Below are 14,377 nucleotides of genomic sequence, written 5' to 3'. Positions count from 1 at the left end.
CCACCACTTTCTAGCTGTTTAACTGGAACAAGTGGCTTCACCTCTCTGAACCTCTATTTCTTACTCTGTAAGTTAGGATCACAATACTTACCATTTTGGGGTGCTTTAAGTGAGATGATTTATAACGCAAGATGCCTAGTGCAGAAGATACATTTGTAAATATCACTTCCTGTCTTCCCCTCCCCTGGATGCCTTAAAGGAAAAACAAATAGGACTTAGTAACAATATGGATATAGACAGAGTTCTTAACTTGTAATCCAAGAGGAGAGACATAGAAGGTCTATGAATCCTGAAATTATTTGCAAAGTATATTGTTTATGTGCATTTCTCTGGGAGGAGAGTCCAAATCTATCAAATGAGTCTCAAAGTGGTCTGTAACATCCACCACCATCCGTCCAGAAGTTTAAGAACCACCAAAAGAAAGATGCAAAAATGAACTCCAAAGTTGGCTAACTGATAGAATGATTGTGGCTTTGACCTTTGACAGAATCGGGATAACTCCTATCCCACTTGGGGCAGGACTGTATATGCCAGCATTACTCCTGGGAGTAAAACGGTGTTTGAATGTGGATATGTAGGACTGCAGCTCTCTAGCCTTCCACAGACATGTTTTAGTCAAATTGAACTTTGACCTAATGAACTTGGCCTAGACTGAGGGCTGACGAAAGCAGCGGCCCCTGCTGCTGGCCCCTGTGCTATGGTCAGGGTAGGGCTTGGACCCTGCCTATTGTATTATAAAGCCTGCTTGCTCAAAAAGACAATTGAATGAGTTTCTCTGAACTTATTACCAGAATTTTCCTGAGTAGCTTCTTTGTTTTACCTAACAGTGACTCTGTATTGAATGATTAATTGCATTTCTCTCTTTTCATCAACTACTAGAAAATATAAAGGCAAGTACATTGCTTACCTACAGCAGTTAGCATTTTCTGTGACAACGCTTCTGCTTGCTCCATTTGTATCCTGGCTGCATCTGTGTTTCAATTTTCTCTTTGTTGCATTTTAAAATACATAAATATATATATACCGTTTTCATTTTTGTAAGTCTCCTTTCTTTTTAAGAAGGAGGTGTACCTAGGCAATTCAATGTCCCCGAACGCACCACAAGACTGTGAGCCCAACTAACCCTTTGCTTTTATGTAACAATTTTGTTTTTTGTAACCTTTTAACTCTCACTTTTGTTTTTATCTTCCTTTAGTCAGTTAAAGAGGACTCAGTCCCCACAGGTGCAGAGGAGAATGTAAGTTACACACACCACGGCAGAATCATTCCATTCTCATCTTCCGCCATGTTGGACAATTGGGCATTTTCAGCTCTGGGCTCCTGTGTTCTTGCATGCTGCCAGTGTGATTCGTTTGTTGTAGACTCTTTTACCCCGTATGTGATTAGGGACGCATGGAGGATAACATTGGATGAATTTTTGTAACTCTCATTGAATCAGTGCAAAATAAATGCAAAATCAGGGCACAAATTTTTATAATTGTTTTCAGTAGGGGCTGAAAGAGTCTACTACACGTAAGAACAGCTTTGCGCTTCCTTGAGGGATAATGATGCTCCGCCTTCTGCTTCATTCCACCTTGACTGCTCGTTCACTCTTATTTCCATGGTGATCCAGTTTCTTACTAACTTTGGGCGGTACCCAGGACAGGGAGTTGCATCAGGCATGAGAACATCTTGCAGCAACAGACGCTGAGAATGTCAGTCTCAGGTTAGAGCGCTGACTTCACGGGTCTACCTCTGAGATAGAGACGTTGAGCCTCAGTTTTCCTGGCTTTTAATCTTCTAGAGGAATTGTCAAAATTTTCAAGACAGTTCATTCATCCCCGAAAGGGATGGTGCTATATAAAACATCACGAAAACGTAGCTTCCAGGGAGATTAATAAATTGACCTCGTGAGTTTCAGACCCAAAACAACAGCTCTGACTTGAAAGAAGTGCAGTCTTTGGGAAATTTTTATAAGTAGGGAATAAGTGAATTCACAGCTCCTTGAGATAGAAACCGAACATTATCATGTTGCCAAAGCAAAACTTGTTCTGGGTGTCCCTTATTTACTTGCCCTAAATAGGGCGTGTGTTTTTATTTTTATTTAGTTATGGGAACTGAACAGATGTTGAACATCCAAACACGTTTCTGAAATGTTGTCTGTGATGTGGAATAAAAATTAGAATGGCTGTGTTAGGATTCTTGTTGGAAGAAAAATCTTGAAATTGTGTCCGGAGTTGGTTCCTTCCGTGGGTTCTTGGTCTCGCTGACTTCAAGAAAGAAGCCACAGACCTTCGCAGTGAGTGTTACAGCTCTTAAAGGTGGCACAGACCCTACGAGTGAGCAGCAGCAAGATTTATAGTGAAGAGAGAAAGAACAAATCTTCCACAGCATGGAAGGGGGCCCAAGCGGGTTGTGGCTGCTGGCTGGGGTGGCCAGCTTTTACTCCCTTATTTGACCCCGCCCACATCCTGCTAATTGGTCCATTTTACAGACTGCTGATTGGTCCATTTTACAGAGTGCTGGTTGGTCCATTTTACAGAGTGCTGATTGGTGCGTTTACAATCCTTTAGCTAGACACAGAGCACTGATTGGTGTGTTTTTACAGAGTGCTGATTGGTGCATTTACAATCCTTTAGCTAGACACAAAGTGCTGACTGGTGCATTTACAATCCCTTAGCTAGACACAGAGCACTGATTGGTGCGTTTTTACAGAGTGCTGATTGGTACATTTACAATTCTCTAGCTAGACAGAAAAGTTCTCCAAGTCTCCACTCGACCCAGGAAGTCCAGCTGGCTTCACCTCTCAAAATCTGTGTGTTGGTTTTACTGCCCTTCCTTCCTTCCTTCCTTCCTTCTTTTCTTTCTTGAGCCAGTCTTAGCCCAGCAAAGCTCAGGTCTCTCATCATTCCAGAAAGTTCTCATGAATTACTATTTTATAGAAAGTCAAAGTTTCTATTCCCGCAACCTACAAGGAGGACTCCACAAGACTTCTTTCCACGAACTTTAAGTTTAAAAGCTGCCCGTAAAATCTGTAGCATCTGTTAGCTTTGAGGTTCTGAGTTTTCTAAAGAAAAACTTTTTGGATGTTTGTGTGTAGTTGCTTGTTTAAGGAACCCTGTGTTTCCCGCAGCTCAGATGCTAAAATGCAGAGTTGATCTCTAACAGGCAAACAGGAGATATTCTATTTTCTACTGTGAAATTTTAAATAGAAATATAAACAGAAATTAAAAGTTAAATTATTGACACCAAACGATAACACAAAAACTGATGATAGGGACATAAAATAAGGCAAAATATTTGTTAAATAAAATAAAGAAGCATTATAAAAATTGCCTTAAATGACTAAACACTACAAGCAACATTTTGATTTTTAAGGCTCAATATTTCATCTTCTTTTTTTCTGTTTGTGTGTTTGTTTGTTTTCTTGAGACAGAGTTTTGCTCTTTTCACCCAGGCTGGAGTGCAGTGGCACAATCTCGGCTCACTGCAACCTCCACCCCCTCAGGTTCAAGTGATTGTCCTGCCTCAGCCTCCCAAGTAGCTGGGATTACAGGCAGGCACCACCATACCTGGCTAATTTTTGTATTTTTAGTAGACACAGCGTTTCACCATCTTGGCCAGTCTGGTCTCAAACTCCTGACCTCAAGTGATCCGCCCACCTTGGCTTCCCAAAGTGCTGGGATTACAGGCGTGAGCCACCACTCCCAGCATCAGTATTTCATCTTCTGACAGCCTGTCACTTGGAGGGAATGAGGCTGATGGTTGTGACGTTGATCCCATCGTCTTCAGGCCACACCTCTTGAGCCTCAGTTTACTCATCTGTTAAATGGCGATAATAATATCACCTACAGTTTAGGGTTCTTGTGAAAATTAGAGATCATGTCTATAACGTGCTTACTTCAGTGCCTGAAATGTAGGAGGAACTCAATAATTTTAGGGATCAGCAAACTGTAGCTCATGGGCCGAATACAGCCCACAAGCTAAAAATGATTTTTACATTCTTGAATGGTTGAAAAAAAATTTAAAAAGAATATTTTATGACGTGAATTCAAAATTCAAATTCAGTGTCCAGAAATAAAGTTTTATTAGAACACAGCCATGCTAATTCCTTTACATATCATCTATGGCTGCTTTGTTGCTAGGCCACAGAGTTGAGTAGTTTCAACAGAAACACTGATTGGCAGGGACTTTGCAGGAAAAGTTTGCCACCTTCTGCAGTAATTGTTAGCAAATTAGCAAATAAGAGACAACATAGTGAGTGAGCATGTCCCAGTAATCAGTGATTTTCTTTCCTAGTGAAATGATACAGCTCACAGCTGACTCAGTGTCCATGTGGATTGAAGGAATATGTAAAACAGAGTTAGCTTTAATTTCCTCCTCTCTTAAATAAGAGAGAAGGCATTAGTCAAAACAATGTATAGTGCTCTACACCTTCACAACAGGACAATTAGATATGATTAACCATATTACAAGAGTGCTTTAAATAACGACTTCTGGCTAAAATGTGGTTGAGTTTATTCTTTAAAATTTCTCTACCTACAACTTTCCAGAACTAATCTATCAGCCGATGCAAGGCCCACTTGTATTTAAAAAAAAAAAAAAAAAAAAAAAAAAAAACAGAGTGATGTCAACATTTCTCAAAGTTTCTCACAGAAAGAAAAATAAGGATTTTGAAGCCTGTGGAAGTTTAGTGCTTTTCCTAGAATGTGCTTCTGGTCCTATCAGAAATAAATCTTTTTTTAACTCTTGAAATGATAGAATCTTTCAGTTGTAATAAAAAAAATATTTTGCCCATTGGTTAATTGAGTTAATGTTCTAATGAAAAAAATTTCTTTCCTTCCAATAACCTGTAAGACCATGGAAACAGGTACTTCTGTTGTTTATCTCTCTTAATAAGTAATCTCTCAGTTGCAAGTGAAAGAAAACCCAATTCAACCTGGATTAGAAAGAAAGTGGCCTTTACTGGCTCTCATTACTAGAAAGTTAAATTGCTTTCAAATAAAATTTAATTCAGGGCTCTCCTTGGGTTCAGCCTTCTTGGCCTGGCTACATGTTCAGCTTTCCAACATCACATCACTCAGTCCAAAGTAAATGAGCTATTTGTCAAGTAGCAACCCTACATGTCCTGGAGTTTGTTCTGTTTCACTGACTGAAATGCATTCACATGCTGTATTCGTCAGCTTTTGCCAGGTTGTGTTGCAGTGACAACCAAGTCCCAAATTACAGTGCTTCTCAATAGCAAAGAAGTTTGTTTTATTTTTTCTTTTCTCACTCATGCTACAAGCCAGCTATCAGTTGGCTTTGGCTAACCCATGTGGCCTCTTCCTGCTGAGGTCAGTAGGGAAGCAGCAGTCCCTTCAATAAGGACATGCAGTTCTTGTTGCAGAGAGAAAATAGTGGCATGGGTGAATCATGCAATGGATCCTAAAGCTTCTGCTCAGGCATGCTATATGTCATTTCTACCCATGTTCCATTCACTAAAGCAAGTCACACATCAATGGGCACAGGTGTGTAATTCATTTACAGGAAGGTAGGGTAAATAATTGGAGAAATAATACAATTTGCCGCATGCTGTCATTTCTAAACCAACCACAGTCAAGGAGCTTGACCATGTTGATTGGTTTAGACCTTTTTAATTGGCTTAATCCAAATTACATAGTCTTGAAGATGGGAAAGATTGCTCTCCCAAAGCAAAATTAGAGTGTGTAAGCAGATGAGAGAGAATAGTTACTGAGTAGAAAAAAAAAAAATCTGTGGGAGGTCTTTGTAATCAATCACATTAAAAGTCCTATCAAAATAATCTTTAAAATATTCTAAAATAAAAACCTTTAATGTTAATATGACGTTGTGCATGAAGTTTAAATGGACGAAATCTATTTGCCATAAATCAATTTCCAAAAGCCACAGCTCTAGTAAAAACTGTATAACCAAATTTCAAGAATAAGTGTGGTATAAAATTTGAGGCAAAAAGGGAAACTCTTCACTGAAATGTATATTGTCAATGTTAGATGTACCTGCCATCTTCATGCAATGTCTACCATATCCTCTACAGAAATCAAGCAGGGGGGATTTAATTCTAAAATGTAGCGCACATCTGACTTTAATTATGTCCATTCATGATATCCAAAATTAAAATGTGCAGATGCGGTCATATGTTCTAAATAGGAAACAACTTTTTCCAAAGCCCTGGCCTAGGAGAAATTTGGAAAGTTATCCAAATAAAAATTGAATTCCTATGTCTGTATATGCAAATCAGATCCTTATTTAGCCAAGATTGTTCTGGATTTCCACACTGGATGTCAGTGGATTTTCCTTGGCTACTAAAAGCCAACTTCTTGGCCTGACTTCAAAGGTAGTGGAAGTCTCCAGAAGTACTATATTTTTTTACCTACTGCAATAGTTGTGTTCTGGAGAATGGACTTGTGGCCTAGGATTTATGGGTTGATACCTCTCAACATTTGGAAAGGCTCAGCAAGGGAACCACTGGCATCCAAATAGAATTGATTTACAGAGTTATTGCCATACAATCTGATCATTTTATTTATGAGTAATTTTTCCTCCAGGTCTTTGCACACGAAGAAAGAACTCACTGCCTCAAAGACAGAATACTTCTGAACGCAAACTCTATTCCTTATCTACTTAAGAGCTATTTTCTATTTCTCCACTCTTCTACCCTTAGTTTTAGGCAAAGTTGCCAACTTTATACCCCCAAAGTATTTGATCATGATTAGTCTAAGTTAGTAATCTCATTTTCTTCACTAGTAAGTAGCCTGGGGGTAAGTGGCCTAGCTCTGACCCATGAAATTTAGGTACCCTGAGGTAGGGGATCAAAATACAGATGTTTATTTGCTGCAAGTCTTTGGCTGTGACCTTCCTTCTCAGAACATTGGATTGAGGATGTGATATCTGGAATTGTGGCAGCTATTTTATAACCATGAGGTAACAAATAAAATGATGAAAATCTAGCATGCCAAGAATAGTGGAGCCAAGAACAGAAAGAGCCAAAGTTCTTAGAGATATTGTGGAGCCACTGAACCAACCCCAGAACTTCTTGTTCCATGTTTTCATTGGTTAAGCCACTATTAGATACATTGAGTTGCCGCAGAAAATGCCATCCTCATTGTAATGCCTATTTATCTGTGGTACGACTCTGGCCAAATCATTCAATTGTTCACTCTTTATCTATAGAATAGGGATAATGTTATATTTCCTAAGCTGTCGAACTATCTTGATGCTATTTATAAAAAAATATTAAACACCCGGTACAATACCAGGCATAGCAAGAAGTAGCTATTAATATAATCATCTCTAAATATTGGATATGTGCATGATGCCTAATGCAGATAATTCATGCTCATGGACTAAACAGCTCTAACATTAACACAAATAACAACCACTAGCATTAACTGAGCACATGGTGCTAAGAACTTGACATGTATTGCCTGATTTAATATGCAGACAACTTTCTGATGTGTATACAATTCCCACCGAGAACAGAGAACACGAAAAGCACAGAGATGTTGGGCACTGAGCTTAGATTAGGGATATAGATGTGATTTAGAGCCCAGCAAGTTGTTCTAGAGCTTGTCCTCTATGACCACAAGTTAGATTGCCTACATTTCAGCCTCACCTGAAGGGCTCTTGTGGCTCACACTTACTTTTCAGAAATGCGATTGAATTAAATCAGTTCAAAATGTGGAAATCCATGTCCATGCTCTATTGCCATTCTCAGTCTCTGATATGGCTCCAGTCTCCACCTCGTTTCCTAAAGATAGATTGGGGTCCAAAGCCAACAGCCCAGCAGCAGACCCTTCCTCACAAATAGGTTTTGTTTGGCCAATCCAGCATTTTTAATCATTTAACATCTTTAGATGGGACAGCTTGACTTTACTTTGTCATCATCCCTGTCACTACTTTTGGTCTTAGGTCTGGTCAATCCATGCTGATATTCTCTGCCTTGCCTCCTGAGGACTTTTGAGTTTGTAACCCCCCAACTTCCATTTTTGTTTACAAAAAAGAAAATACTAGAAATTGTGTCAGTAGCTTAAGAAATTTAATTTAGCTTAAGAAATGTGATTTAGTTGCCAAATGTTGGGGTGTTCTGCATGCTGATTTACTGATGGGCAACTCCCTGAATCAAATGGCAATACAGAGACTAAGGGTTCTTCTCGATTTGGAAAATTCGGGTCATTTTGCAAACCAATGGTATGTTCTGTATGATGGGAAAGAAAATAGTTTCTCAGCAGACGATATTTTTGGAAATAACTAAGTCCCCTTCCCCTACCCCCTGACACCAAGAACAAGGCTCCGAGAAGCTAGGGGTCTGGCCCAGCAAAGACAAGTGGGAAGATGCCTTTGACTCTATGGTACTTTCCAGGGAGGCAGCAGATGAAAGCCATGTGGTTTAAAGGGCCAGATAGTAAATATTTCAGGCTTCATAGGCCGTTTGTGGTCTCCATCCCATACATTTTATCTTTTAAAATATTTCTTCCAACGCTTTAAATGCATAAAATCCATCAGGCGTGGTCACGTGTGCTGATAGTCTCAGCTACGTGGGAGACCAAGGTAGGAGGATCACTCGAGCCCAGGAGTTGAAAGCCAGCATGGGCAACGTAGCACGACCTCATTTCTTAAATAAATAAATAAAATTAAAAGGTAAAGACCATCCTTAGCCCAGGAGCCACACAGAAACAGTCACTGAGCTGGATTTGGTAGTATTTTGCCAGCCCCTGCCTGAGGAAACAAAGGAAATTTAAAAACCTCTCCTGGCCAATTCACTCTGTCCTGTGGCAGGGAGCAACACAAATGCAGAAACTGTCCCAGATGTGACTGGGGCCCTGTACAAATGGAATGAGGCACTGCAAAAGAACACAAGTTGAGAGCAGAGTGTGGTAGATGGGCCCTTCCATCCAAGCCGCCACAGACACTCAGAGGCAGAGGAAATCGAGCTCACTAGGTACCATGGCCAGGGCCGCGAACAACTTAGCCATCAGTTTCTTGCCAAGTTCATTTTTCTTCTGAAAGCATAAACTTCAAGTAAGTGAAATGGCAAATGACTGTTCTGGGGAAAAATTAGATATCACTTAATGAGGAAGTGGATTAAATTCAGTGGTTTTTACACTCTCCTTTCTACAAAGAGGACAGTTTCTTTACAGTTGCAGGGGAACTGGAAAGAGAACTGGAAGCTGTCATGGTTACCGTCTCTAACGTTGGACTCTTAAGAAAATGATTATTCCTGGTTTCTACACAGGCCAAATGTAATTCACCTACGTGGCAGATTAAAGAGGTGGGCTTACTAGATTAGATTGGGTATTGAGCATGCTCTGAATGACAGTCCCCAAAAAGGACCTCTTATCTGTTCTTCCCCTTGGGGAAGGGATTTTGCCACTTCCATGTCAATGTGGCAGTTGAGCTTGGAAATTGGTGCGTTGTACAACATAAGCATTACTTCTCCAAGATGTGCCTGTGTAGAAATGGTCATAGATTCAAAACTGTAGCTACTATGTGGACAGGGGGGCAACAAGGACCCCACTTTGTAAAACATGTTTTGGGGGAATGTTTTGTTTTTCATTTTCTTATTACCTGGCAAAATAATCCAGGTGGTGTGTGAGTCACCAGTAGAGATTATAAAGTCCAAGGAAGTAGAATCAGCCTTACAAACAGTGGACCTCAACGAAGGAGATGCTGCACCTGAACCCACAGAAGCGAAACTCAAAAGAGAAGAAAGCAAACCAAGAACCTCTCTGATGGCGTTTCTCAGACAAATGGTAAGCCCCTTACTTCCAGTATAGGAAACCTAAGATACCTAGAGTGGCTTCTGGGAACAATGGTGGACTCATGCCACAGGTAGTAGGAGACATAATTGTAGCTGGTATGTATGGAATGTGAATGGAATATGGATTGCATAGTGAGAAAATTCCCTTTTTTCCTTCTGATTCAATCATACAGAAAGTCTCAGTTTATTGCTAATATTCTTTAACCCTTCTTTAATGCCTGCTAACACTTTTTAACAAAAAAAGAGGTGCCCTTGGGTCTGAATTTTTTTTATTTCAATAGTTGTGAGCATACAAGTGATTTGAGATTACATGGATTAGTTCTTTAGTGTGATTTCTGAGACTTTAGTGCACCTGTCACCCGAGCAGTGTGCACTACAGCCAGTATGCAGTCTTTTATCCCTCACCCTTCTCCCAGCCTTCTCCCCTGAGTCCCCAAAGTCCATTATATCATTTTTTATGCTTTTGCATCCTCGTAGCTTAGCCCCCAATTATGAGTGAGAACATACGGTATTTGGTTTTCCATTCCTGAGTTACTTCACTTAGAATAATGGCCTCCAGCTCTATCCAAGTTGCTGCAAAAGACATTATTTCATTCCTTTTTCTGGCTGAGTAGTATTCCATGGTGTACATAAGCCACATTTTCTTTATCCACTCATTGGTTGATGGGCACTTAGGTTGGTTCCATATCTTTGCAATTGTGAATTGTGCTGCTATAAACCTGTGTGTGCAGGTGTCTTTTTCAGATAATGACTTATTTTCCTTTGGGTAGATACCCAGTAGTGGGATTGCTGGATCGAATAGTGGATCTACTTTTAGTTTTTTAAGGAATCTCCACACTGTTTGCTATAGTGGTTGTACTAGTTCACATTCCCGCCTACAGTGTAAAAGTGTTCCGTTTTCACCACCTCCACGCCAACATCTATTTCTTTTTCGGCCTTTTAATTGTGGTTGCGTCCAAATTTTGGCATACAACAGCATCTAACTGGAAGTTACTATTATTGCTTACTATTATTTATTTTTAAAGTTTCCTTTTCTTGGTGGTCAATGATACTGCTTTTCTTATTATGGTAATGATATGAGGTTTTCTTTGAATTACATTTGTTTACATAAAGAATATCAGGCATTTTAAGGATTATGTATCAAATAGTCCAAGTTATATAAAGATACGGCAAAAATTCTGAAGGTGACATGTGAGTGACACAAATTTGGACAAAACTAGCTTATAGATAAATTAAATAATGAAATGACAACATAATATTCCAATAGTGAAATATATAACTTAGTTGATGAATTAGCCATGCTTTTAATTTGTGTAGAATAGAAAGAATGTGATAGATATATTTACTGTTTATAAAAAGCAATGCACATTAAATGACTAAACAGCCAGGAGCTTAAATAATATAATGCAACAAAACCTAAATCAGTTGGAGAACAAAAAACAAAAATGCATGTAAAATGTCATTAGTTTAATTCTCTTTTAATGAAAAACAAGAATTTCATTATAGTGTGACTTTATTTTCAGGAGTATTTGGAGTTTAATCCTTTGAGAAAGCAACTCTCTAATTTCACAGGCTCCACCTGTTAAGGAATTCTATCTAGCCCACAAAACAAAACAAAACAAAACCCTTGCCAATGGGAACTGAGGCGTATTAGAAATAATTATGTTAGAAATTGTTGACAGGAATCATTTTCTTTTCCTGTTATATTCTCATGGAGTAAAAAGTGTAGAATCAGTTGTGGGCGGCCCATATGGCCAAAACCCCATCTATCTCATTGGCCATTTGATCTGCAATTTGGCAGTGAAAATGGAGATTAAGACTTGACATTTTTTTTAAAACCAATTTTTACATGATGCCAGGAAAGAAAAGAACATTTGGCCTGTTTCCGGCAACTCATCTAATTTACAAATGGGATCCCCAAATAGCTCATCATAATATTGAGAGTGATCAGCTTTTCCATTTCTGGATGGAATTGAGAAGTACAGAAAAAAAAAACAGTAAATAGAATGATGGTCTCTTCCAAATAACCAACAGGAAGCTCCTTCATTTAAAACAGGGAAAAGTACAAGAAACTCCAAAGAAAGCATGAAAAAAAAAAAACCTCTAAACCACTCACAGCATCCATCTAAAACAAATTCTTAAATTCTAATGAGGTCTCATATTACTTAAATTTATCCCCCAGAGCTATCTGTTAGATGCTGTTTGGGAAAATTTTTTGGCAGTAGAAAATGGGTAAGTCTAAATTCTGAGGGAAACAAATTGAAAAGAAAAGCGTCCTTTGGAATCAATTCGCTATAGGATAGGGATGAAGGTAGGTGAGGACACACTTTTCCCCAGGAATCCCCAATGGATTCTTAGAATTGGATTCCATGATGTCCATTGTTCTTATTACCAGTTGCCCACGAAAAGGCCTGGGAACATGAACATTATCTTCGCAAAATTTAAATACTGATTGTTGGAATTTACTTTAAAATTCCAGGTATTCTAATTATTGTCTTTTTTTCTGTTTTGCTTTCATTACAACACTATATTTATATTGTGATTAATTCAAATAAACAAATGAAGAGTTTTCCAGCTTACTAAAGTCCCTACCACTCCCTATTGTCACACCCAGTCTAGCTCACTCATTTATGTTACCGGCCCTTTCCCTGTGGGTATTTGAGTTTGCAACCCCTGATAGAGAACGGCCTCATTCTTTAGAACAACTTATTTGAATCATATTGTCTGGATTTATCATACTCAGGTTAACCATTGCTCAATAGATGGACATGTGGTATGTTTTCAACTTTTTGCATTTCATTCATTCACTTTTTCAACAAATAATTATTGAGTGTTCACTATATTCCAGGCACAAGGGATACAACAGTGAGCATAAACAGGTGCAGTCTCTTTCCCAGTGGAGAATAAAACAGACATTTATTTTTAACTCTATCCTCATATTCAGTGAGCACACACCAAGTGTCTCACCCACGTTATTTCAATTGCTTCGCAAGCCTGTATGAAGATCCTTATACACTTACTTCTATGCACATGTGTTAATGTCCCCATTGGGTAGATTTCTGGAAGTTGGCTCTAGCAATCATTTTTAGGAAATACTTTTTAGTAACATGTTCATAGCTTCCAAACTGATTCAAAGTCTTCGGATTTATGCAGGAAAGAAAAAACCTGCCCTAACAGCTTGAAAATAGAGACAACATCTGGCCCATCACTAAGGGTTTTTTGAGCGGTTGGGGATGTGGAGCCAAATAAATAAACGTTTCAGACAAATTTTGGATATTGTTAGCAAAATATCGATTTGTTTAAATAATTGATTTAATGGAAGAGAAAACTCAACTGCAAAACCTATGCTTTGTATTCAGTTTCACCATTCACCAAATCATTGATTTTCTGCTTTCTATCCTTTGCATTTCCCTCCTTTTTCTTTTTTTTTCTTTTTGAGACAGTCTCGCTTTGTCACCCAGGCTGGAGTGCAATGGCACAATCTCTGCTCGCTGCAACCTCTGCCTCCCGAGTTCAAGTGAGTCTCCTGTCTCAGCCTCCCGAGTAGCTGGGATTAGAAGCGTATGCCAACACACCTGGCTAATTTTGTGTTTTTAGAAGAGACAGGGTTTCACCATATTGGCCAGGCTGGTCTCAAACTCCTGATCTCAGGTGATCCACCCGCCTCGGACTCCCAAAGTGCTGGGATTATAGGCATGAGCCACTGCACCCAGCTAGAGATCTTTTTCTTTCTAGAAATTTACTGCTCATAAAAATAAAAATAGAGGCCAGGCGCGGTGGCTCACGCCTGTAATCCCAGCACTTTGGGAGGCCGAGGCAGGTGGATTATGAGGTCAGGAGATCGAGACCATCCTGGCTAACACGGTGAAACCCTGTCTCTACTAAAAATACAAAAAACTAGCCGGGCATGGTGGCGAGCGCCTGTAGTCCCAGCTACTCAGGAGGCTGAGGCAGGAGAATGGCATGAATCCAGGAGGCAGAGCTTGCAGTGAGCTGAGATCGCGCCACTGCACTCCAGCCTGGGCGACAGAGCGAGACTCCATCTTAAATAAATAAATACAAATAGAAAAAGTATCATTTTTAAAATAACTATATTTTAGGGAAAGGAAAACAGAATCATATAAGTCCTAACAGTGCATTCAACACATGGAGATGTAGCACTTCACAGAAATCCTGCGGGCTCCTGCAGGATTTTAAATAATTGCGAGGAATATCTAAGACATCTGTCATGCCCTAAATAGGAAAAGATTCTTATACATATTAATTCAGCTGTATGTCAAGAAATTGAATATTTGAAGTGCTGGTGTATTTTTATAAAGTGAGTGGGTAGAATACTGCATTCATGTGTCCACAAAGCAGGTAGGCAAATGAAACCAGAAAGTTGGTAGATCTAGATACAGTTTTATACTTCGTCAATATTAATAACACCTTACACTTGAAAATGCTTTCCTCCTCCAAACTATTTTCACCTACCTTATTTCATTTACTCCTCCTCATATCTTTCTTTGGACCATTAGATTTGTAAGAAAATCTTTGTTGGAATAATGTTCTCAGGCTTAGAGAAATACTATGAGCTTTAATAATGGGTAAATTAAAAGTCCAAATGAGGAGGCAGCCATG

The 14,377-nt window shown here is 39.2% G+C and overlaps 1 protein-coding gene across 7 annotated transcripts in view; it reads left to right on the top strand.

Annotated features, from left to right (window-relative positions):
- The window catches only part of BCAS1 (brain enriched myelin associated protein 1), a 127,165-nt gene that overhangs the window by 94,022 nt on the left and 18,766 nt on the right, over positions 1-14,377 (top strand). For 3 of the 7 annotated variants that reach the window (XM_009437431.4, XM_054674840.2, XM_009437430.5), the window contains exons 9-10: positions 1,196-1,237; positions 9,582-9,749. The exons of 1 other annotated variant lie outside the window; for it this stretch is intronic. In XM_009437431.4, the coding sequence (XP_009435706.3) occupies positions 1,196-1,237; positions 9,582-9,749 (210 nt within the window). The remainder of the gene's footprint in view (positions 1-1,195; positions 1,238-9,581; positions 9,750-14,377) is intronic. 3 more of the 7 variants (XM_054674841.2, XM_054674839.2, XM_054674842.2) reach the window with 2 other exon arrangements.

This window comes from Pan troglodytes, chromosome 21 (genome assembly GCF_028858775.2).
Source record: "Pan troglodytes isolate AG18354 chromosome 21, NHGRI_mPanTro3-v2.0_pri, whole genome shotgun sequence".
Taxonomy (NCBI): Eukaryota; Metazoa; Chordata; class Mammalia; order Primates; family Hominidae; genus Pan; species Pan troglodytes.
This window is presented reverse-complemented; position numbering and strand designations above follow the sequence as displayed.